The sequence below is a fragment of the Pseudophryne corroboree genome, chromosome 1, assembly GCF_028390025.1.
Source record: "Pseudophryne corroboree isolate aPseCor3 chromosome 1, aPseCor3.hap2, whole genome shotgun sequence".
In the NCBI taxonomy this organism is placed as follows: Eukaryota; Metazoa; Chordata; class Amphibia; order Anura; family Myobatrachidae; genus Pseudophryne; species Pseudophryne corroboree.
The window spans coordinates 1,211,096,357-1,211,120,793 of NC_086444.1; the positions used below are offsets into that span (position 1 = coordinate 1,211,096,357).

The window sequence follows — 24,437 nt, forward strand, 5'->3', positions numbered from 1 at the left end:
ATATACATATATATATATATATATATATATATATAATTATTTTCCCCCTTCCAGCAACCTCTCTACCTTTTATATATTTAAATTTCCACCCCCCCCCCCCCTTCACTTTACTGTATAAATGTACTGCTCCCCCACCCTGATCCTTTATACAATTAGTGAAGTTCTTACAATTGCAGAGAGAGTTTGTGCTTCGTGGCAGTCTGTTTTTGTGGTGCGGGGCGGGAGTATGACGGGCGTTACCACAGAGAGGAGCGGAAGACAGTTGCTATAGCAACTTTAACAATATCCGGCAGCACTGCTTCTTACTCTATGTGCATAGAGCCGCTGCCGACGGGTTACACAGCCGCTCACACTGTCCGTGCTAAAGGGATGCCGCGGCGCGCAGCCGCCCAACTGTTATCAGCCGCCAGCACGGACAGTGTGAGTGTACGGACCCCATCGGCAGCGGCACTATGCATATAGAGTAAGCAGCGCCCTGCTGGATATTGTTACAGTTGCTATAGCAACTGTCTTCCGCTCCTCACCGCAGTAATTCTCGTCATATTCCTCTTGAGAGGAGAAGCATTCATCGGCAGCGTGAGCTGCCGCCCGCAAGTGGCCGGCGCCCATAGGCAGCTGCCTAAAGCTGCCTAGTGGTGGCGCCGGCCCTGCGTTCATCGCTGGTCCCCCGTCGGCTGTACATGCAGGCCAATATGGACGATCTCGTCCATATTTGCCTGGACTTCAATGCAGCCGGGTGACGGGGGGAGTGAAGAAACTTCACTCCCCCCGTCACTGCCCCTCCTCCGCTGGGTCGCCCGTCGGCCGCATCCACCGTCGGGCAGCTCGGCGGCGGATCGGCCAATGTGTAGGGCCCATCAGACTTCATTACAGTAATGTTACCACTGGGTGGCGCTGTTTAAAGGTCCGTACACATTGGGGGTAATTCCAAGTTGCTCGCAGCAGGAAATTTTTTAGCAGTTGGCCAAAACCATGTGCACTGCAGGGGAGGCAGATATAACATGTGCAGAGAGAGTTAGATTTGGGTGGGTTATTTGTTTCTGTGCAGGGTAAATACTGGCTGCTTTATTTTTACACTGCAATTTAGATTGCAGATTGAACACACCACACCCAAATCTAACTCTCTCTGCACATGTTATATCTGCCTCCCCTGCAGTGCACATGGTTTTGCCCAACTGCTAAAAAATTTCCTGCTGCGATCAACTTGGAATTACCCCCATTAGACGATGTCGCTCTGTGAGCGACATCGTCTAATGTTTCCCCCTCCCGGGCCGGTCGGCGGCCGCCTTTACACACTGAGCGATATGACCGCTCATATCGCTCAGTGACGTCACGCCTCCGCCAGCCCTGCATGAAGGTCGTGGACGACAGTCCACATCCTTCATGCATGCCCTACCGACAGCGACGATTGTTGCCGACCCACGGGGCCGCGCATCGGTCGTCGCTGGCGGCATACACACTTGACGATAAAATGAGCAACGTCGCTCATTTTATCATTGTGTATGGACCTTAAGGCTCAGGACGTCCTGTGCTAACTCCAAACATTCTGCAAGCTTCATCTGAGCACAGATAATGGGCAGCTTGGCCAACATGTGTCATTTCTTCTGTCAGGATCTGAGAGAGCAGCAACTGAACTGCTTCTCAAAACCGGAAATAGGAGGTGCGCAGCGACATCAACCACACTAATGCACGGGCCACTTTTCTCCCTCCGCGCTTTTTTTCTAGCTAAAGATGTTTATACCACAAGATTTAGCAGTCGGTGCAAACCATCGCGTGTGCGGGGGGGGGATTCCGCCTCAACTAGTATATACGGTATCATGTACAGCGCTCGTCACTCATCACTCTGTACCGTGGTAAGTTATACAGCTGCTGTTATCTGACTGCGGATAGATACGGCTGCGCTCCTGTATGGTCACTGTACAGACCCGACCACCCCCCTGGTCTGTGTGGTTGCACCCAATCGCTGTGTGCCGGCTGCCGGGGTGAGCTCCGGGAGTGGGCGTGTCCGGTGAGTGACGTCACGTGTAAAGATGGATCCTGTGCTGTATATTGTAGCAGCTGCTCTGCTGGCGGCCGTGCTGTTCTTTATCACCAGGATCAGGGGGCAGGCGGAGCAAGGTGAGCGGCAAGTGGGGTGTGGTGAGCAGTACCTGGGGGCAGGTGGGGTGAGGTGAGCAGTACTTGGGGGCAGGTGAGGTGAGATGAGCAGCAAGTGGGGTGGGGTGAGGTGAGCAGCAAGTGGGGTGGGGTGAGGTGAGCAGCATCTGTGGGCAAGTGGGGTGGGGTGAGGTGAGCAGTACCTGGGGGCAGGTGGGGTGAGATGAGCAGTACCCGGGGGCAGGTAGGGTGAGATGAGCAGTACCCGGGGGCAGGCAGAGCAAGGCGACTGGCATCTGGGGGCAGGTGGGGTGGTTAGAGGTGAGCAGCGTCTGGGGGGCGGGTTAGGTGAGCAGCGTCTGGGGACAGGTGGGGTGAAGTGAACAGCCTTTGGGGACAGGTAGGGTAAGGTAAATAGCGGCTGCTGGCAGGCGGGATGAGGTGAACAGCTCCTGGGGCATGTATAGCAAGGTGAGCAGAGTCTGGGGGCAGAAGGGGCAAAGTGAGCAGTGTCTGTAGGTAGGCTGAGTGATGCAGGCAGCATCTAAGGGCAGGTGCAGAGAGAGGTGAGCAGGGTCTGGGGGCAGGCAGAAATAGATGAATGGCGTCTGGGGTACAGGCATAACGAGTAGAACATTGTCTGGGGGCAGACAGAGTATGGTGGGCAGGGTCTGGTCGTGGGTGGGCAGGTGGAATGAGGTGAGAGCAGACAGGACTATTATAAGGGAATCTCCCTGGTATTAGTCCACATTCTTGCTGCTTGTGGTCTTCATTGGAGTTAGGTGAACCTATGCAGTGAATTCAGACACAACAGAGAAATAGGGATGGTGACCCAGATCAGAGAGATACTAATTTACCTAGCATCAGCACCACAAACTCCTCCCCTAAGAGTCCTGTATGAAGGAGAAAACCACCGCTAACATTCTTAATCTTAATGGGCAGAGCCGGCCCTAACCAATATGATGCCCTAGGCAAGATTTTGGCTGGTGCCCCCTAGCACCACCGCTGGTTCTGCCTCTGACTTTGCACCTCTTTTCCAGCACCATCACCCCTCACCCATAGCAGTCCTTGTACCCCCTATATTTTAAATAGGAACAGTTCGCCCATTTGACGCACAGCCCAAAAAGGGGCATTTCTTGCTGGGAAGGGGCATGGCCACACAATAGTAACCCCAATTCCAATTACGCCACACAGTACTGCAACTTTACTCACATTTTATCTTGCGATAGTGTCCATAATTCATATTACATCCCACAGTAGTATCATTTTACCTTATAAACGTTACTCCTCACAGTAGAGCCCCTTATTCACATTACATCACACTGAATTGCTCCTTATTCACATTACACCACACCTTATTGCTCTTTATTCACATTAGACGACACAGTAGTGCCCTTTCTATATGCAACGCCACATAGTAGAGCACCTTATACACATAATGCCACACATTAGTAATGCATTTATACACCATTCCACACAGTAATGCCCCTTACACATATGAGACACATTAATGTCCTTATAAACATAATGCGCCTTACACATTATGACAACCTTTATTAATGCCCTTTTACACATAATGTACCTTACACATATGGCGCACATTATTAATGCCCTTATACACATAATGACACACATAGTGCCCCCTACACATTTGCTGCACATTATTAGTGCCCCTATACACATAATGACACACATACAGTAGTACCCTGTTACACATATGCCGCACATTATTAATGCTCTTATACACATAATGACACACATAGTGGCCCTTTACACATATGTTGCACATTATTAATGCATTTTTACATTACACACATAATGCTCCTTACACATATTCCGAACACTACTGCACAACCAACCCACTCACATGCACACAGCACTCACACTTCCACTAACACTGTGACCTCTGCCTCTGCTTGGATACAGATGTGTCCTCACAAATCTTGCATCAATGCTAACGTTGGGCACCTTTTTTTTTAAGGAAAATGCATCTTATTTGCATTACTGTGTGGCTAGGATGCACAAGCAGCTTCTTCTGATTAAACTGATATGCAGCATGCCTATATACTGTGTGAGACTGTGGCTGTATCTGCATATGAAATGCTACACACAGAATATAGGCATGCCACATATCATTTTAATCAGCAGAAGCTGCTGATGCCCCTATGCATATCAAATGCCCTAGGCAATTGCCTAGTTTGCCTATGCCTATGGCCGGCTCTGTTAATGGGTTTACAGCTCCAGCACATTAGAGGCAGTACACAGAGAAACACCTCACGGATTAACCTCCTACAATTCAAAACCTTCAGTCTTGTTGAGATGTCACTGGGCAGAATTCAAATGTTTTTCTCTCCGTCCGGGCGCGATTGGCTGCCGGCGTCTGCATTTCTCCTTGCATCCGCTAGGGCTGGCGAGCTGAAATGTGTGAAAAGCGCCCAAAACTGCCCTGTTCCTGATCATGCCCATTAGTCTAGTGGGGTAGCCACTTTACACAGCCAAACCTGGCACTAAAGGGCAGTATCCGTGCAATACGGGTTATAAATTGTATATCGCCCCCTGCGATCTCCCGTCACTTTAGGCTTGAGATCGGGGGTGATAACGTTTCAATTCCCTCCACTCAGTGTACTTTACATTCTTCTCCAATCATAATTGTGTGAGTGGTTAAATATTGCACGGACAAAGGGCGTGCGATGGTTAAGGGGGTCGTAGCCCCTTGAAATGGCGTGAACAACACATGCAGGGCCTAATGAATCACCTAGTAGGTGCTGTGGTTGGGGTAGTGGCAGGTGTCTGGGAGACGCGGATGGGGGAGGGGGTCCGGGGGTGCCTGCGGGTAGGGGAGGGGCGGTTGCGGGGATGCCACGGATGGAGGAGGGGCTGGTAAGGTGGTGCCGCGGGTGGGGGTCCGAAGCCACCGCGGGTGAAGGCGGGGTGTGTGCGGTGGTGCCGTGGGGGAGGGGGGGTGCTGCGAGTGGGGGAGGAACTCTGGAGCCACAGCGGGTGGTGGAGGGCTGGGGGTGCTGCGGATGGGGCCCGGAGGTACTGCCAGTAGGGAAGGGGCGGGTAATGCTTCTCCTCCTGGAAGCAGCTAGGCTGCTGTCCTCCCTTTGGCAGTGGCTCTTCCGGAGACTCGCACAGCAGCCAAGCAGCCAGTCACTATTGTTAGCGCCGGTGTCCCAACGTGCCGCATTACAGGGAAGAAGATGCACTAAATAAACTACAGCTCCCAGCAGCCCTAAGGGCCGGAATGCTTCGGCGCTAAGGACTGCTGGGAGCTGTAGTTTATTTAGTGTGTGTACTTCCCTGTAATGCGGAACGTTGGGACACCGGCGCTAACAATAGTGACTGGCTGGCAGAACTGACTGACTCGCTGAATTAATGTAAAAGGTGAGCGTGCTGTGCAGTGTACAGCACACAGTGCACAGCACTGTCACCTTTTACATTGATTCAGCGTCCATACATTATCCTACGCGATATCACCCACTCTATCCATTACATTAGCCATCTCGGGGCTTCCAGGCCGGCAGCCCAGGTGCTCTGTAGCGGCGTCAGGGTCTCTGGGGATCTGGGTGCGGCTGTGGCGGGGAGGCACTTCTGTGACATCACACGCAGAGGAGGCTTCGGGGCTCAGAGAGTATGTGGCGCAGGGAGGGCTATGAAAGCCTTCCGCTGCGCCCTTTCATACACATCTATGCCGGTGGCCGCAGCAGCTTTTGTTCCACCTGCGCCGCGGCTAGGGAGTGGGGATTGTTGATGGCGGAGGGGGCAGGCGGACTGGCAGCAGGACATAGGACGCTGCAGTAAAAGGATGGGTTTACCCATCTACAGCGCAGAGACTTGCTGCAGATGCAGTGGCATACCCTCCAGCTGTACCTTTTTGGCAGGTACAGTCCCCTTTTTTTATATTTTTTTATATTTTATGGTCTGTACCGATTTTTGGCTCTCCAAACTTCCATTGAAAGTATAGGAAAGGGGGTGTGGCCGCGCCAGTGTACCTGTGGCCACGCCCCCTTTTAGAATTTGTAGCTATTTTTTTTTATGTGTACATTGGGGTATATTTACTAAGTCCCGATTTTGACCGAGATGCCGTTTTTTCTTCAAAGTGTCATCTCGGTAATTTACTAAGCAAAAATCACGGCAGTGATGAGGGCATTCGTAATATTTTGGAAGTCCTAGGAAAAAAATCACGAATCAATACACCATCGGTCAAATACGCCTGCAATTTGGTAGAAATCGGTCATTTACTAAAAAGTGCAAAACACAAACACTGCCGACAATAGCCAAACACTGCCGTGCTAAAATACAAATCGTGAAAAAGTGCTAAAAAAAACAGACCTGCTTTTTTATCCCGTGTTTGTATAGGCATGCACGGATCCATGAGATCCGTGCATGTTTATCAGTGGGAAGGGGTGGGAAATGTTATAATTTAAAAAAAAAAAAAATGCGTGGGGTCCCCCCTCCTAAACCAAACCAGCCTCAGCTCTTTGAGCCGGCCCTGGTTGCAAAAATATGGGGAAAAAATTGACAGGGGTTCCCCCATATTTAAGCAACCAGCACCGGGCTCTGCGCCTGGTCCTGGTTCCAAAAATACGGGGGACAAAAAGCGTAGGGGTCCCCCGTATTTTTGAAACCAGCACCGGGCTCCACTAGCTGGACAGATAATGCCACAGCCGGGGGTCACTTTTATACAGTGCCTTGCGGCCGTGGCATCAAATATCCAACTAGTCACCCCTGGCCGGGGTACCCTGGGGGAGTGGGGACCCCTTCAATCAAGGGGTCCCCCCCCCCAGCCACCCAAGGGCCAGGGGTGAAGCCCGAGGCTGTCCCCCCCCCCCCCCCCCCCATCCAATGGGCTGCGGATGGGGGGCTGATGGCCTTTGTTGAAAGTAATGAATATTGTTTTTAGTAGCAGTACTACAAGTCCCAGCAAGCCTCCCCCGCAAGCTGGTACTTGGAGAACCACAAGTACCAGCATGCGGCGGAAAACCGGGCCCGCTGGTACCTGTAGTAGTAGTACTACTACTAAAAAAATACCCCAATAAAGACATTACACACACACCTTGAAAGTATAACTTTAATGCATACATACACACCACCATATACACATACTTACCTTATGTTCACACGAGGGTCGGTCCTCTTCTCCAGTAGAATCCATGGTGTACCTGTTGAAAAAATCCTACTCACCAAATCCAGTGTAGAGGGCTCCTCGGATAATCCATTTGTAATCCACGTACTTGTAAAAATAAAAAAACGGGACACCCGACCACGAACTGAAAGGGGACCCATGTTTTCACATGGGACCCCTTTCCCCGAATGCCAGAAACCCCCTCTGACTGATGTCTAAGTGGGTTTCTTCAGCCAATCAGGGAGCGCCACGTTGTGGCACCCTCCTGATCGGCTGTGTGCTCCTGTACTGTCTGACAGGCGGCACACGGCAGTGTTACAATGTAGCGCCTATGCGCTCCATTGTAACCAATGGTGGGAACTTTGAGGTCAGCGGTTGACCGAAAGTGACCTCACCGCTGACCACAAAGTTCCCACCATTGGTTACAATGGAGCGCATAGGCGCTACATTGTAACACTGCCGTGTGCCGCCTGTCAGACAGTACAGGAGCACACAGCCGATCAGGAGGGTGCCACGGCGCTCCCTGATTGGCTGAAGAAACCCACTTAGACATCAGTCAGAGGGGTTTCTGGCATTCGGGGAAAGGGGTCCCATGTGAAAACATGGGTCCCCTTTCAGTTCGTGGTCGGGTGTCCCGTTTTTTTATTTTTACAAGTACGTGGATTACAAATGGATTATCCGAGGAGCCCTCTACACTGGATTTGGTGAGTAGGATTTTTTCAACAGGTACACCATGGATTTTACTGGAGAAGGGGACCGACCCTCGTGTGAACATAAGGTAAGTATGTGTATATGGTGGTGTGTATGTATGCATTAAAGTTATACTTTCAAGGTGTGTGTGTAATGTCTTTATTGGGGTATTTTTTTAGTAGTAGTACTACAGGTACCAGCGGGCCCGGTTTTCCGCTGCATGCTGGTACTTGTGGTTCTCCAAGTCCCAGCTTGCGGGGGAGGCTAGCTGGGACTTGTAGTACTGCTACTAAAAACAATATTCATTACTTTCAACAAAGGCTATCAGCCCCCCATCCGCAGCCCATTGGATGGGGGGGACAGCCTCGGGCTTCACCCCTGGCCCTTGGGTGGCTGGGGGGGGGGACCCCATGATTGAAGGGGTCCCCACTCCCCCAGGGTACCCCGGCCAGGGGTGACTAGTTGGATATTTGATGCCACGGCCGCAAGGCACTGTATAAAAGTGACCCCCGGCTGTGGCATTATCTGTCCAGCTAGTGGAGCCCGGTGCTGGTTTCAAAAATACGGGGGACCCCTACGCTTTTTGTCCCCCGTATTTTTGGAACCAGGACCAGGCGCAGAGCCCGGTGCTGGTTGCTTAAATATGGGGGAACCCCTGTCAATTTTTTCCCCATATTTTTGCAACCAGGGCCGGCTCAAAGAGCCTGAGGCTGCTTTGGCTTAGGAGGGGGGACCCCACACAATTTTTTTTTTTTTTTTTTTTTAAGTTTAAACATTTTTTTATTTTTTTTACAAGGTGCACAATGAAGCCCAGCACGGATCTCTCAGATCCGGCCGAGATTCATTGTATTAAAGTCGGCAGTGTTTTACAAGTCACTCACGTAAAACACTGCCTAAAAAAACGAATGACATCGACATCGGAAAAACCGAAAATGCAGAATACGGCAGCTTAGTAAATTAGTCGTAATCAATTCAAAAAGTTGCATATTTACACTTTCGATGTCATTCGTGATTGAACTTTGACCTCAAACGGGAAAATACGATTCTTAGTAAATTTATGTATGTTGCTGCAGATGCAGTGGGGCCTATTTTGGGGTGTGGACCTGGAGCTCCATCAGCCCCATTGTTAATCCTGCTCTGGGAACAAACAGCAGCCAAAGGGCAGAGCCTCCGATTGGATGTAACCTGTGTGGGAGGGCGTTTCTCGCCCAATCAGCTGTGGACTGGGTGTGATAGACCTGCCACTAACCCAATGAGAGCTCCTAGCCACGCCCAGCGTTATACACATAGTCACTCTGGGCTATTATATAGGAGATATATATATATATTTTTTTACTTTTCTGTTCCAACTTTGCATAAAATGAATGACATTTCTTGTTGTAGGTGACCGCGAGCATCATGAAAATGTGGTGGCGGCAGCAGCAGCGCGGCCACGAGCCCAGCCAGAGGAACGCGCCGAAGGAATGCCAAGGAGGCGGATGAACCGTAACATGTTGGCCCAAAGACGAGCTCAGCGCATGGAGGAAGAGCGAGAGGGTGAGTGCTTGGAAGAAGGTTTAATACTGTGGACACTTTTCGGGTTCATTCACACGTACCCACTTTTATTACCCCATTCATGAAAAATGTTTTTTAAAAACAGAACATAAGAACCAGATGTAACACCCTGTGTACTTACCTGGTAGATACCCTCCACTGAAGAGTGTGACATGTACATACCTTTAGCTGTAGATAGTGATTGTGGATCAGTTAAAAAAAATAAAAAAAAAATCATAATACTTATATATAATTATTATGAATTTTTTTTTTCTTCTTCTGATCACTGGGATAAACATGTATCCTATTACTCACCGACATCACTCCTCTTAGCTGTGGATTTTTTGTATTATATGACTGACAGTCTACCAATGAGTGGTAAACAGGAGCAGAGATTTAAACTCTGAGGCCCTCTGAGAAAGCGGCAAGACATTGGTGGACGCTATGGGAATAGCTAATCGGGGCCACCTCCTTAGTTGTTGGACCTCTCTCCATAACCTAGATAGTGCTGTAAATAAATATTGCTCCCTTCCCATTTGTGCACTGATGACCTGTGTATTACACTGGTCTAGTCCTGTGCAGGTGTATGAGCAGGTGTTATCTACTGCTGATGCCCTTACTTAAGCGTGCTGGGCTGGTGATCTATACAATAACCCCTTTACCCATGCCGCCACAGACTATTGGTTTGTGCCATGCCCCGCCACATTTGGGGAGACGGGGCACGTAGGCAGGCTGGCTTTATGCTCGGTGCCATTAAATTGCTCCTGTGGCCAGGTGGTGCTAGGACCTGTGCTGGTTATTTTACTATTCACTGGCTCCTTAAGGCCACGGAGGGAAGGGGGGGCTTATTGTCTCATTCCCCAGCCCTGAGCTGCTCCTGTTGGTGCTGTATGTGCTACTTCATGTTGCCCTCTCTTCCAATGCACTGGGAGAGAAGGCGCATCTACTAGTGACAGGGGATTGTAATGAGTGCTGGGATCAATTTTGCAGCAACGCTGTTACTCCCACCGGAAGTAGTGCAACTCGCCACCTGCTAAGTGGGTATAGCGGTATGGAATGGCGGTGTAGCCAAGATGTCCTATATATGGGCTTACAAAACAGTCAGTTTTAGCAATGGGGCAGAAGTGTTTATGCGATTGGGTACAGGCTATCCGGACAAGCACTGGATGTTTTTAGAAGGGAAGCCGCTGGCTAATAAAACCAGACTAAAAGTGTAAGGAGTAAATAATTAGCTTTACTTGCATCATAGTTATAGTATACTGAAGTATTAGTTTTTTTTTGTATGCTTTGATGAATTGAGTATGCCACATGCCCGCAATTTGGGGCCCGATCAGCATTAGTCTCTGCTTGTTTTTGATAACTAGGCCTCTTGGTGGCGCTGTTGCTAAGGACTCTAGAGGTGGTTGTTTCATTATATTTTTATCTACAGACTTTACTTCTAGACTAGAGTATCCACATTGTGTCCAGGACACCCCTAGGCTAAAAGTTTCTTATTGACCAATTCAACAAAAATTAAGTAAATCGTGCTTACCTGTCATCCCTAGGTTCGGTTATTATTTGTTTATTAGCAATTTCTTATATCGCGCAGCATATTCCGTTGCACTTTACAATTAGAACAACAGTTATAGAACAAAACTTAGCAAAAACAGACAGACATAGGGGTAGGAAGGCCCTGCTCGCAAGCTTACACTCTATAGGGAAATAGGCATTGATACACAAGAATAGGTGCTACCCATTGCATAATGGTCCACCAGATTGCTAGGTTCTTAATGGGTTGTATGATATGATCACCCAGCAATGTTTGAAGACAAGTTATGTGAGGTTATGTGGACTGTACAGAGAGGATGTAATTAGATAGGGAAGCATTGATGGTCATATGGGTGGGTCTGGAATTTGATACGCTTGTCTGAAGAGGTTTGGAGACTAGCGGTGAGTCTTATTGTGCGTGGTAGGACATTCCACAGAGTTGGGGAAGCCCGGGTAAAGGGGGGAATTCCAAGTTGATCGCAGCAGGAAATTTTTTAGCAGTTGGGCAAAACCATGTGCACTGCAGGTGGGGCAGATATAACATGTGCAGAGAGAGTTAGATTTGGGTGGGTTATTTTGTTTCTGTGCAGGGTAAATACTGGCTGCTTTATTTTTACACTGCAATTTAGATTGCAGATTGAACTCACCCCACCCAAATCTCTCTCTCTCTGCACATGTTACATCTGCCTCCCCTGCACTGCACATGGTTTTGCCCAACTGCTAACAAAGTTCCTGCTGCGATCAACTCAGAATTACCCCCAAAGTACTGTAATTTTGAGTGGGAACAGGTAATACATGTGGACGAGAGACTCAGATCGTGTGCAGAGCGGAGAGGTCGGGTAGGGAGATATTTTGAGATGAGTGAAGAGATGTATGTTGGTGCAGTTTGGTTAATAACCTTGTGTGTGTAAAAGTATTTATTTAACACGGTAGAATACAAGTAACCATTTGAGGGACTGACACAGTTGATCTGCAGACGATGAACGTCTAGTGAGGAAGATTAGCCTCGAAGTTGCATTTAAAATGGATTGTAGTGATGAGTCTCGTTTTAGTAAGACCTGTAAGGAGACTATTACAATAATCAATGCGGGAGATAATGAGAGCATGGATTAGAGTTTTTGCAGTGTCTTGTGTTAGTTAAGGATATGTATTGGATATGTTTTTTAGGTGCATGTAACATGATTTAGAGTAGAGATGAGCGGGTTCGGTTCTCTGAGAACCGAACCCCCCCCGAACTTGACTACCCGAGCCCGGATCCGAGCCCAGCTCGGGTTTTCCCGCCTGACTCGGAAACCAGAACGAGGCAAAACGTAATCATCCCGCTGTCGGATTCTCATGGGTTTTGGATTCCATATAAGGAGCTGCGCATTGCCGCCATTTTCACTCAGGCATTGGAGAGTGTAGCGAGAGGACGTGTCTCCGTTCTCAGTATCTGTGTGGGAGGGAAAGTGGGGTGGCGATTCCAGTGCTGTCTTGTGCTGCTCAGTCCAGTGTAATGTCTTATGCTGCAACAGTCCAGTCACAGAGGTGGTGTCCTCTGCTGCCATATGTCCAGTGCTGCTGTATAAGTCCAATCCAGTGGTGCTGTGTTGTGCTGCATCATTCCAGTGGTGGTGTCTTGTGCTGCATCAGTCCAGTCACAGTGGTGGTGTCCTCTGCTGCCATATGCCCAGTGCTGCTGTATAAGTCCAGTGCAGTGGTGCTGTGTTGTCCTGCATCAGTCCAGTGGTGGTGTATTGTGCTGCCATATAAGTTCAGTGGTGCTGTCCTGTGCTGTATATTATTTACTCCAAATAAAGGGGATATTAATATTTAATTCACATAATTTTTACAGGGTTTGCCCTGTGTGGTGTAGAGATACGTTCTCCTTTGCTGCATTTTTTTTTTTTTTTATAGAACTCTAGAAAAATAATAGAGAACAAAAATTTTGAGGATAAAATAGGGAAAGATAAAGAACCACTTCCTCCTCCTGTTGTTGCTGCTGCTGGGAGTCGATCGTCATCTCGGAGAGAAAGTCGGAAGACCACTTGGACAGTCATTTACTTAGTTGAAGTAGTACAACAGTCCTTTGCGAGGAAGATGAAATATCACAGCAGTCATCCTGTTGCAAAGCGGATAACTGAGGCCTTGGCAGCTATGTTGGTGTTAGACGTGTGTCCGGTATCCGCCATTAGTGCAGTGGGACTGCATTGCCACAACTAGATGAGCCAGGTGTTTGTGCAGCACAATTGTGTCGCTTAGCTTAGTCATACAGCTACCTCGGTGTAACCTTTTGGCCTAAAAACAATATTGTGAGGTGTTCAGAATAGACTGGAAACGAGTGGAAATGAATGTTATTAAGGTTAATAATACCGTAGGGTCAAAATTACCCCCAAATTCTGGGATTTTAGCTGTTTTTTATGTGTTTTTTTTCCAAAAATCATCCAGATCCATAACCAAAACACGAAAGGGTGGTTTTGGCAAAACCAATCCAGATCAGAAATGTGAGCATGAAACCAAAATACAGAAAGTGCCCGCCGCACATCTCTATTTTAGAGACAGATTGAATGTGTGGAACAAAGGACAGTTCAGAGTCCAGGATGACACCTAGGCAGCGAGCTAGTAGGGTAGATAGTCGCATTGTCAAAAATTATGGCGATATCCGGTTGGTAACTACTCTTGACTGGTGGGAAAATGGGAAATGTTGAGTTTGAGGTGGCGAGATGACATCCAAGATGAAATGGCAGACAGGCATCCAGTGACATGGCCCAATACAGATGGTGACAAATCTGGGGAGGATAGGTAGATTTGAGTATCATCAGTGTACAGATGACACTGAAATCTGAAGGAGCTGATTAGTTTACCAAGAGAGGAGGTATAGATAGAGAAAAGCAGAGAACCTAAGACTGAGCCTTGCGGTACTACAACTGAGAGAGTTAGTGAAGAGGAGGTAGAATCAGAGAAGCAAACACTGAAGGAGCGATTAGATAGGTGGTATGAGAACCAAGAAAGGGCTGTGTCCTGAAGACCTAGGGATTGTAGTGTTTTTATGAGAAGAGAGTAGTCAACCGTGTCAAAAGCAGCAGAGAGATCTAGAAGACTAAAGGCCCATACACATTAGACGATGTCGCTCTGTGAGCGACATCGTCTAACGTTTTCCCCCTCCCGGGCCGGCCGGTCGGCGGCCGCCTGTATGCACTGAGCGATATGACAGCTCATATCGCTCAGTGACGTCACGCCCCCGCCAGCCCTGCATGAAGGTCGTGGACGACAGTCCACATCCTTCATGCATGCCCTACCGACAGCGACGATCGTTGCCGACCCGCGGGGCCGCGCATCGGTCATCGCTGGCGGCATACACACTTAACGATAAAATGAGCGACGTCGCTCAAGGAGGGGGAAAATGAGCGACGTCGCTCATTATATCGTTAAGTGTGTATGGACCTTAAGAATTGAGTACTGGCCTTTCCATCTAGCAGTGACCAGATCGTTCACTACTTTGGTCAGTGCTGTCTCTGGAGTGTTGGGCACGAAAGCCTGACTGAAGTGGTTCCAGTAAGTTGTGGGAGTTAAGAAAGTGTATGAGGTGAGTGTATGCAAGTCTCCGAAGTAGCTTGGAGGGACATGGGAGCTGAGAGATGGGACGATAGTTAGAGAGTCTGTTTGGGTCAGAATTGTGTTTTTTCAGAGTGGGAGTATTCACTGCATGCTTAAACAGAAGGAAAGAATAAGATTTTACTTACCGGTAAATCTATTTCTCGTAGTCCGTAGAGGATGCTGGGACTCCGTAAGGACCATGGGGAATAGACGGGCTCCGCAGGAGATGGGGCACTTTAAGAAAGCTTTGGACTCTGGGTGTGCACTGGCTCCTCCCTCTATGCCCCTCCTCCAGACCTCAGTTAGGGAAACTGTGCCCAGAGGAGATGGACAGTACGAGGAAGGATTTTTGTAAATCTAAGGGCGAGATCCATACCAGCCACACCAATCACACCGTATAACTTGTGATAAACTTACCCAGTTAACAGTATGAACAACAACATAGCCACGGTTCCACCGAAAAACTATAACATAACCCTTATGTAAGCAATAACTATATACAAGTCTTGCAGAAGAAGTCCGCACATGGGACGGGCGCCCAGCATCCTCTACGGACTACGAGAAATAGATTTACTGGTAAGTAAAATCTTATTTTCTCTAACGTCCTTGAGGATGCTGGGACTCCGTAAGGACCATGGGGATTATACCAAAGCTCCCAAACGGGCGGGAGAGTGCGGATGACTCTGCTGCACCAATTGAGCAAACATGAGGTCCTTCTCAGCCAGGGTATCAAACTTATACAACTTTGCAAAGGTGTTTGTCCCCGACCAAGTAGCTGCTCGGCACAACTGTAATGCCGAGACCCCCCGGGCAGCCGCCCAAGAAGAGCCCACTTTCCTAGTGGAGTGGGCCTTAACCGATTTCGGTAACGGCAATCCTGCCGTAGAATGCGCCTGCTGAATCGTGTTACAGATCCAGCGAGCAATAGTCTGCTTTGAAGCAGGAGCGCCAACCTTGTTGGCCGCATACAGAACGAACAAAGCTTCAGTCTTCCTGATTCTAGCCGTTCTGGTCACATTGATCTTCAAAGCCCTGACTACATCCAGGGACTCGGAATCCTCCAAGTCCCGTGTAGCCACAGGCACGACAATAGGTTGGTTCACATGAAAAGATGAGACCACTTTTGGCAGAAAGTGAGGGCGAGTCCTCAACTCCGCCCTATCCACATGAAAAACCAAGTATGGGCTTTTATGTGATAAAGCCGCCAATTCGGAAACGCGTCTTGCCGAAGCTATCGCTAACAACATGACCACTTTCCACGTGAGGTATTTCAACTCCACAGTTTTGAGTGGTTCAAACCAAGGTGACTTGAGGAAACGTAACACCACGTTAAGATCCCAAGGCGCCACCGGAGGCACAAAGGGAGGCTAAATATGCAGCACTCCCTTCACAAAGGTCTGTACTTCAGGAATAGAGGCCAATTCTCTTTGAAAGAAAATGGATAAGGCCGAAATCTGGACCTTTTATGGACCCTAATTTTAGGCCCAAAGTCACTCCTGTTTGAAGGAAGTGAAGTAGACGGCCCAAATGGAACTCCTCCGTAGGAGCAGCTCTGGCCTCACACCAAGAAACATATTTCCGCCATATACGGTGATAATGTTTTAACGTCACATCTTTCCTAGCCTTGAACAGGGTAGGAATGACTTCCTCCGGAATCCCTTTTTCCGCTAGGATCCGGCGTTCAACCGCCATGCCGTCAAACGCAGCCGCGGTAAGTCTTGGAACAGACAGGGCCCCTGCCGCAGCATGTTCTGCCTTAGAGGAAGAGGCCACGGATCCCCTGCGAGCAACTCTTGCAGCTCCGGATACCAAGTCCTCCGTGGCCAATCCGGAACAATGAGTATTGTTCTGACCCTGCTTCTTCATATTATTCTCAACACCTTGGGTATGAGAGGAAGAGGAGGAAACACATAGACCGATCTGAACACCCAAGGTGTCACCAGAGCGTCTACCGCTACCGCCTGAGGGTCTCTTGACCTGGCGCAATACCGCTTTAGCTTTTTGTTGAGACGGGATGCCATCATGTCTATTTGAGGCAGTCCCCAACGATCCGTGATCTGTGCGATGACTTCTTGATGAAGTCCCCACTCTCCCGGATGCAGGTCGTGCCTGCTGAGGAAGTCCGCCTCCCAGTTGTCCACCCCCGGGATGAACACAGCTGACAGCGCGCCTACATGGCCTTCCGCCCAGCGTAGAATCCTGGTCGCTTCTGCCATGGCCATTCTGCTCCTTGTTCCACCTTGGCGGTTTATATGAGCCACTGCCGTGACATTGTCTGACTGAATCAGCACCGGTTTTCTCCGAAGCCATTCCTCCGCTTGACGCAGGGCGTTGTATATGGCCCTCAACTCCAGGACGTTGATGTGGAGACAAGACTCTAGGCTTGACCAGAGACCTTGGAAATTTCTTCCCAGTGTCACTGATTCCCAGCCTCGGAGGCTTGCGTCCGTGGTCACCAAGACCCAGTCCTGAATGCCGAACCTGCGACCCTCTAGTAGGTGAGCACTGTTCAGCCACCACAGGAGAGATACCCTGGTCCTGGGAGACAGGGTGATCCTTTGATGCATTTGTAAATGGGACCCGGACCACTTGTCCAAGAGGTCCCATTGAAAAGTCCTTGCATGGAACCTGCTGAAAGGGATGGCCTCGTAGGAAGCCACCATCTTCCCCAGGACCCGCGTGCAATGATGCACTGAAACCTTTTTTGGTTTTAATAGGTTCCTGACTATGGCTATGAGTTCCTGAACCTTTTCGATCGGAAGAAAAACATTTTTCTCTGACGTCCTAGTGGATGCTGGGAACTCCGTAAGGACCATGGGGAATAGCTGCTCCGCAGGAGACTGAGCACAAATAGAAAGCTTTAGTACTACCTGGTGTGCACTGGCTCCTCCCCCTATGACCCTCCTCCAAGCCTCAGTTAGATTTTTGTGCCCGAACGAGAAGGGTGCACACTAGGGGCTCTCCTGAGCTTCTTAGTGAAAGTTTTAGTTTAGGTTTTTTATTTTCAGTGAGACCTGCTGGCAACAGGCTCACTGCATCGAGGGACTAAGGGGAGAAGAAGCGAACTCACCTGCGTGCAGAGTGGATTGGGCTTCTTGGCTACTGGACACCATTAGCTCCAGAGGGACCGATCACAGGCCCAGCCTTGGAGCTCGGTCCCAGAGCCGCGCCGCCGGCCCCCTTACAGAGCCAGAAGCAAGAAGAGTCCGGAAAATCGGCGGCAGAAGACATCCTGTCTTCCACAAGGTAGCGCACAGCACTGCAGCTGTGCGCCATTGCTTCTCAGCACACTTCACACTCCGGTCACTGAGGGTGCAGGGCGCTAGGGGGGGGGGGCGGCGCCCTGAGCAGCAATAGAAACACCTTGGCTGGCTAAAAATACATCACATATAGCTCCTGGGCTATATGGATGAATTTTAACCCCTGACAGATTTTCACAAAAAGCGGGAGAAAGGCTCCGCCCCCTTCTCGGCGGCCTATCTCCTCAGCACACAGGCACCATTTTCCCTCACGGCTCCGCTGGAAGGACGTCTCCCTGACTCTCCCCTGCAGTCCTGCACTACAGAAACAGGGTAAAAAAGAGAGGGGGGCACTAATTGGCGGGTTATTAACAATACAGCAGCTATAAGGGAGAAACACTTATATAAGGTTGTCCCTATATCTATATATAGCGCTCTGGTGTGTGCTGGCATACTCTCCCTCTGTCTCCCCAAAGGGCTAGTGGGGTCCTGTCCTCTATCAGAGCATTCCCTGTGCGTGTGCTGTGTGTTGGTACGTTTGTGTCGACATCTATGAGGAGGAAAATGATGTGGAGGCGGGGCAATTGCCTATAATAGAGATGTCACCCCCTAAGGAGTCGACACCTGAGTGGATGGCTTTATGGAAGGATTTACGTGACAGTGTCAGCTCCTTACAAAAGACGGTTGATGACATGAGACAGCCGACTAATCAGCTAGTCCCTGTCCAGGCGTCTCAGAAACCATCAGGGGCTCTAAAAAGGCCGTTACCTCAGGTGGTGGATACTGACGTCGACACGGATACTGACTCCAGTGTCGACGGTGAGGAGACAAACGTGACTTCCAGTAGGGCCACACGTTACATGATCACGGCAATGAGAGAGGTGTTAAACATTTCTGATACTGCAAGTACCACTAAAAAGGGTATTATGTGGGGTGTGAAAACTACCTGTAGTTTCTCTATCGTCCTAGTGGATGCTGGGGTTCCTGAAAGGACCATGGGGAATAGCGGCTCCGCAGGAGACAGGGCACAAAAAGTAAAGCTTTTCCAGATCAGGTGGTGTGCACTGGCTCCTCCCCCTATGACCCTCCTCCAGACTCCAGTTAGATTTTTGTGCCCGGCCGAGAAGGGTGCAATTCTAGGTGGCTCTCATAAAGAGCTGCTTAGAGAAAGTTTAGCTTAGGTTTTTTATTTTACAGTGATTCCTGCTGGCAACAGGATCACTGCAACGAGGGACAGAGGGGAGAAGAAGTGAACTCACCTGCGTGCAGGATGGATTGGCTTCTTGGCTACTGGACATCAGCTCCAGAGGGACGATCACAGGTACAGCCTGGATGGTCACCGGAGCCGCGCCGCCGGCCCCCTTGCAGATGCTGAAGTAAGAAGAGGTCCAGAATCGGCGGCTGAAGACTCCTGCAGTCTTCTAAAGGTAGCGCACAGCACTGCAGCTGTGCGCCATTTTCCTCTCAGCACACTTCACACGCAGTCACTGAGGGTGCAGGGCGCTGGGGGGGGGCGCCCTGGGAGGCAAATGTAAACCTATATAAAGGCTAAAAATACCTCACATATAGCCCCCAGAGGCTATATGGAGATATTTAACCCCTGCCTGTATTCACAAAATAGCGGGAGACGAGCCCGCCGAAAAAGGGGCGGGGCCTATCTCCTCAGCACACGGTGCCATTTCCTCTCACAGCTCCGCTGGTCAGGACGGCTCCCAGGTCTCTCCCCTGCACTGCACTACAGAAACAGGGTAAAACAGAGAGGGGGGGCAAATTTAATGGCAATATCTTGATATATATAAAGCAGCTATAAGGGAGCACTTATTATAAGGCTATCCCTGTCATATATAGCGCTTTTTGGTGTGTGCTGGCAGACTCTCCCTCTGTCTCCCCAAAGGGCTAGTGGGTCCTGTCTTCGTTTAGAGCATTCCCTGTGTGTCTGCTGTGTGTCGGTACGTGTGTGTCGACATGTATGAGGACGATATTGGTGTGGAGGCGGAGCAATTGCCAAATATGGGGATGTCACCTCCTAGGGGGTCGACACCAGAATGGATGCCTTTATTTATGGAATTACGGGATAGTGTCAACACGCTAAAGCAGTCGTTTGACGACATGAGGCGGCCGGACAATCAATTAGTGCCTGTCCAGGCGCCTCAAACACCGTCAGGGGCTGTAAAACGCCCTTTGCCTCAGTCGGTCGACACAGACCCAGACACAGGCACTGATTCCAGTGGTGACGGTGACGAATCAACCGTATTTTCCAGTAGGGCCACACGTTATATGATTTTGGCAATGAAGGAGGCGTTACATTTAGCTGATACTACAGGTACCACTAAACAGGGTATTATGTGGGGTGTGAAAAAACTACCTATAGTTTTTCCTGAATCAGAAGAATTAAATGACGTGTGTGATGAAGCGTGGGTTGCCCCTGATAAAAAGCTGATAATTTCAAATAAATTATTGGCATTATACCCTTTCCCGCCAGAGGTTAGGGAGCGCTGGGAAACACCTCCTAGGGTGGACAAGGCGCTAACACGCTTATCAAAACAAGTGGCGTTACCTTCTCCTGAGACGGCCGCACTTAAAGATCCATCAGATAGGAGGATGGAAAATATCCAAAAAAGTATATACACACATGCAGGTGTTATACTACGACCAGCTATAGCGACTGCCTGGATGTGCAGTGCTGGGGTAGTTTGGTCAGAGTCCCTGATTGAAAATATTGATACCCTGGACAGGGACAATATTTTACTGTCTTTAGAGCAAATAAAGGATGCATTTCTTTATATGCGTGATGCACAGAGGGATATCTGCACACTGGCATCACGGGTAAGTGCTATGTCCATTTCGGCCAGAAGAGCTTTATGGACGCGACAGTGGACAGGCGATGCGGATTCAAAACGACATATGGAAGTTTTGCCGTATAAAGGGGAGGAGTTATTTGGAGTCGGTCTATCAGATTTGGTGGCCACGGCTACAGCCGGGAAATCCACCTTTCTACCTCAAGTCACTCCCCAACAGAAAAAGGCACCGACTTTTCAACCGCAGCCCTTTCGTTCCTTTAAAAATAAGAGAGCAAAGGGCTATTCATATCTGCCACGAGGCAGAGGTCGAGGGAAGAAACGGCAACAGGCAGCTCCTTCCCAGGAACAGAAGCCCTCCCCGGCTTCTACAAAAGCCTCAGCATGACGCTGGGGCTTCTCAAGCGGACTCGGGGACGGTGGGAGGTCGTCTCAAAAATTACAGCGCGCAGTGGGCTCACTCGCAGGTAGATCCCTGGATCCTGCAGATAATATCTCAGGGGTACAGGTTGGAATTAGAGACAGATCCACCTCGCCGTTTCCTGAAGTCTGCTTTACCAACGTCCCCTTCCGAAAGGGAGACGGTTTTGGAAGCCATTCACAAGCTGTACTCTCAGCAGGTGATAGTCAAGGTACCTCTTCTACAACAAGGGAAGGGGTATTATTCCACTCTATTTGTGGTACCGAAGCCGGATGGCTCGGTAAGGCCTATTCTAAATCTGAAGTCCTTGAACCTGTACATAAAGAAGTTCAAGTTCAAGATGGAGTCACTCAGAGCAGTGATAGCGAACCTGGAAGAAGGGGACTTTATGGTATCCTTGGACATCAAGGATGCGTATCTCCACGTTCCAATTTACCCCTCACACCTGGGGTACCTCAGGTTCGTTGTACAAAACTGTCACTATCAGTTTCAGACGCTGCCGTTTGGTTTGTCCACGGCACCTCGGGTCTTTACAAAGGTAATGGCCGAGATGATGATTCTTCTTCGAAGAAAAGGCGTATTAATTATCCCATACTTGGACGATCTCCTAATAAGGGCAAGGTCCAGAGAACAGCTAGAGATGGGATTAGCAATATCTCAAGAGGTGCTAAAGCAGCACGGATGGATTCTGAATATTCCAAAATCCCAATTAATGCCGACAACTCGTCTGCTGTTCCTAGGGATGATTCTGGACACGGTTCAGAAAAAGGTTTTTCTTCCCGAGGAAAAAGCCAAGGAGTTATCCGACCTGGTCAGGAATCTCCTAAAACCAGGAAAGGTGTCTGTACATCAATGCACGCATCTTCAGATGCACCTGCGGATAACCCTGTCTCCAAGGACAAGGGTATCTCTTCTGTGGTGGTTGTAGAGGGCTCATCTATTGGAGGGCCGCAGATTCGGCATACAGGATTGGATCCTGGTGACCACGGACGCCAGCCTGAGAGGCTGGGGAGCAGTCACACAAGGAAGAAACTTCCAGGGAGTGTGGTCGAGCCTGGAAAAGTCTCTTCACATAAACATTCTGGAACTAAGAGCAATCTACAATGCTCTAAGCCAGGCGGAACCTCTGCTTCAAGGAAGACCGGTGTTGATCCAGTCGGACAACATCACGGCAGTCGCCCATGTACACAGACAGGGCGGCACAAGAAGCAGGAGTGCAATGGCAGAAGCTGCCAGGATCCTTCGCTGGGCGGAGAATCACGTGATAGCACTGTCAGCAGTGTTCATCCCGGGAGTGGACAACTGGGAAGCAGACTTCCTCAGCAGACACGATCTTCACCCGGGAGAGTGGGGACTTCATCCAGAAGTTTTCCACATGCTAATAAACCGTTGGGAAAGACCAATGGTGGACATGATGGCGTCTCGCCTCAACAAAAAACTGGACAGGTATTGCGCCAGGTCAAGAGATCCGCAGGCAATAGCTGTGGACGCGCTGGTAACACCTTGGGTGTACCAGTCGGTGTATGTGTTTCCTCCTCTGCCTCTCATACCAAAGGTATTGAGAATCATACGGCAAAGCGGAGTAAGAACGATACTAGTGGCTCCGGATTGGCCAAGAAGGTCTTGGTACCCGGAACTTCAAGAGATGGTCACGGACGATCCGTGGCCTCTACCTCTAAAACAGGACCTGCTTCAGCAGGGACCGTGTCTATTCCAAGACTTACCGCGGCTGCGTTTGACGGCATGGCGGTTGAACGCCAGATCCTAAAAGGAAAAGGCATTCCAGAAGAAGTCATTCCTACCTTGATTAAGGCAAGAAAGGAAGTCACCGCGAAGCATTATCACCGCATTTGGCGGAAATATGTTGCGTGGTGCGAGGATCGGAGTGCTCCGACGGAGGAATTTCAACTGGGTCGTTTCCTACATTTCCTGCAATCAGGATTGTCTATGGGTCTCAAATTGGGATCTATTAAGGTTCAAATTTCGGCCCTGTCAATATTCTTCCAAAAAGAATTGGCCTCAGTTCCTGAGGTCCAGACTTTTGTCAAAGGAGTACTGCATATACAGCCTCCTGTGGTGCCTCCGGTGGCACCGTGGGATCTAAATGTAGTTTTAGATTTCCTCAAATCCCATTGGTTTGAACCACTAAAAAATGTGGATTTGAAATATCTCACATGGAAAGTGACTATGTTACTGGCCCTGGCGTCCGCCAGGAGAGTATCTGAACTGGCGGCTTTATCTTATAAAAGCCCTTATTTAATTTTCCATTCGGATAGGGCAGAGCTGCGGACGCGTCCGCATTTTCTCCCTAAGGTGGTATCAGCGTTTCACCTGAACCAGCCTATTGTAGTGCCTGCGGCTACAAGCGACTTGGAGGACTCCAAGTTGTTGGACGTTGTCAGAGCTTTAAAAATATACATTTCAAGGACGGCTGGAGTCAGAAAATCTGACTCGCTGTTTATACTGTATGCACCCAACAAGTTGGGTGCGCCTGCTTCTAAGCAGTCGATTGCTCGTTGGATTTGTAACACAATTCAACTTGCACATTCTGTGGCAGGCCTGCCACAGCCTAAATCTGTTAAGGCCCATTCCACAAGGAAGGTGGGCTCATCTTGGGCGGCTGCCCGAGGGGTCTCGGCATTACAACTCTGCCGAGCAGCTACGTGGTCAGGGGAGAACACGTTTGTAAAATTCTACAAATTTGATACCCTGGCAAAGGAGGACCTGGAGTTCTCTCATTCGGTGCTGCAGAGTCATCCGCACTCTCCCGCCCGTTTGGGAGCTTTGGTATAATCCCCATGGTCCTTTCAGGAACCCCAGCATCCACTAGGACGATAGAGAAAATAAGAATTTATTTACCGATAATTCTATTTCTCGGAGTCCGTAGTGGATGCTGGGCGCCCATCCCAAGTGCGGATTATCTGCAATACTTGTACATAGTTATTGTTAACTAATTCGGGTTATTGTTTAGGGAGCCATCTTTCAGAGGCTCCTCTGTTATCATACTGTTAACTGGGTTTAGATCACAAGTTGTACGGTGTGATTGGTGTGGCTGGTATGAGTCTTACCCGGGATTCAAAATCCTCCCTTATTGTGTACGCTCGTCCGGGCACAGTACCTAACTGGAGTCTGGAGGAGGGTCATAGGGGGAGGAGCCAGTGCACACCACCTGATCTGGAAAAGCTTTACTTTTTGTGCCCTGTCTCCTGCGGAGCCGCTATTCCCCATGGTCCTTTCAGGAACCCCAGCATCCACTACGGACTCCGAGAAATAGAATTATCGGTAAGTAAATTCTTATTTTTTCCTGAATCAGATGAATTAAATGAGGTGTGTGATGAAGCGTGGGTTTCCCCCGATAAAAAACTGCTAATTTCTAAAAAGTTATTGGCATTATACCCTTTCCCGCCAGAGGTTAGGGCGCGTTGGGA

At 49.3% G+C, this 24,437-nt stretch overlaps 1 protein-coding gene across 1 annotated transcript in view; it reads left to right on the plus strand.

Moving 5' to 3' along the window:
• The first annotated feature begins 1,985 nt into the window (after window positions 1–1,985).
• Window positions 1,986–24,437, plus strand: part of DDRGK1 (DDRGK domain containing 1) — a 195,906-nt gene continuing 173,454 nt past the window's right edge. Inside the window, 2 exon segments of the mRNA XM_063925352.1 lie at window positions 1,986–2,118; window positions 9,299–9,451. Of these exon segments, the coding sequence (XP_063781422.1) occupies window positions 2,031–2,118; window positions 9,299–9,451 (241 nt within the window). The 5' untranslated portion in view covers window positions 1,986–2,030.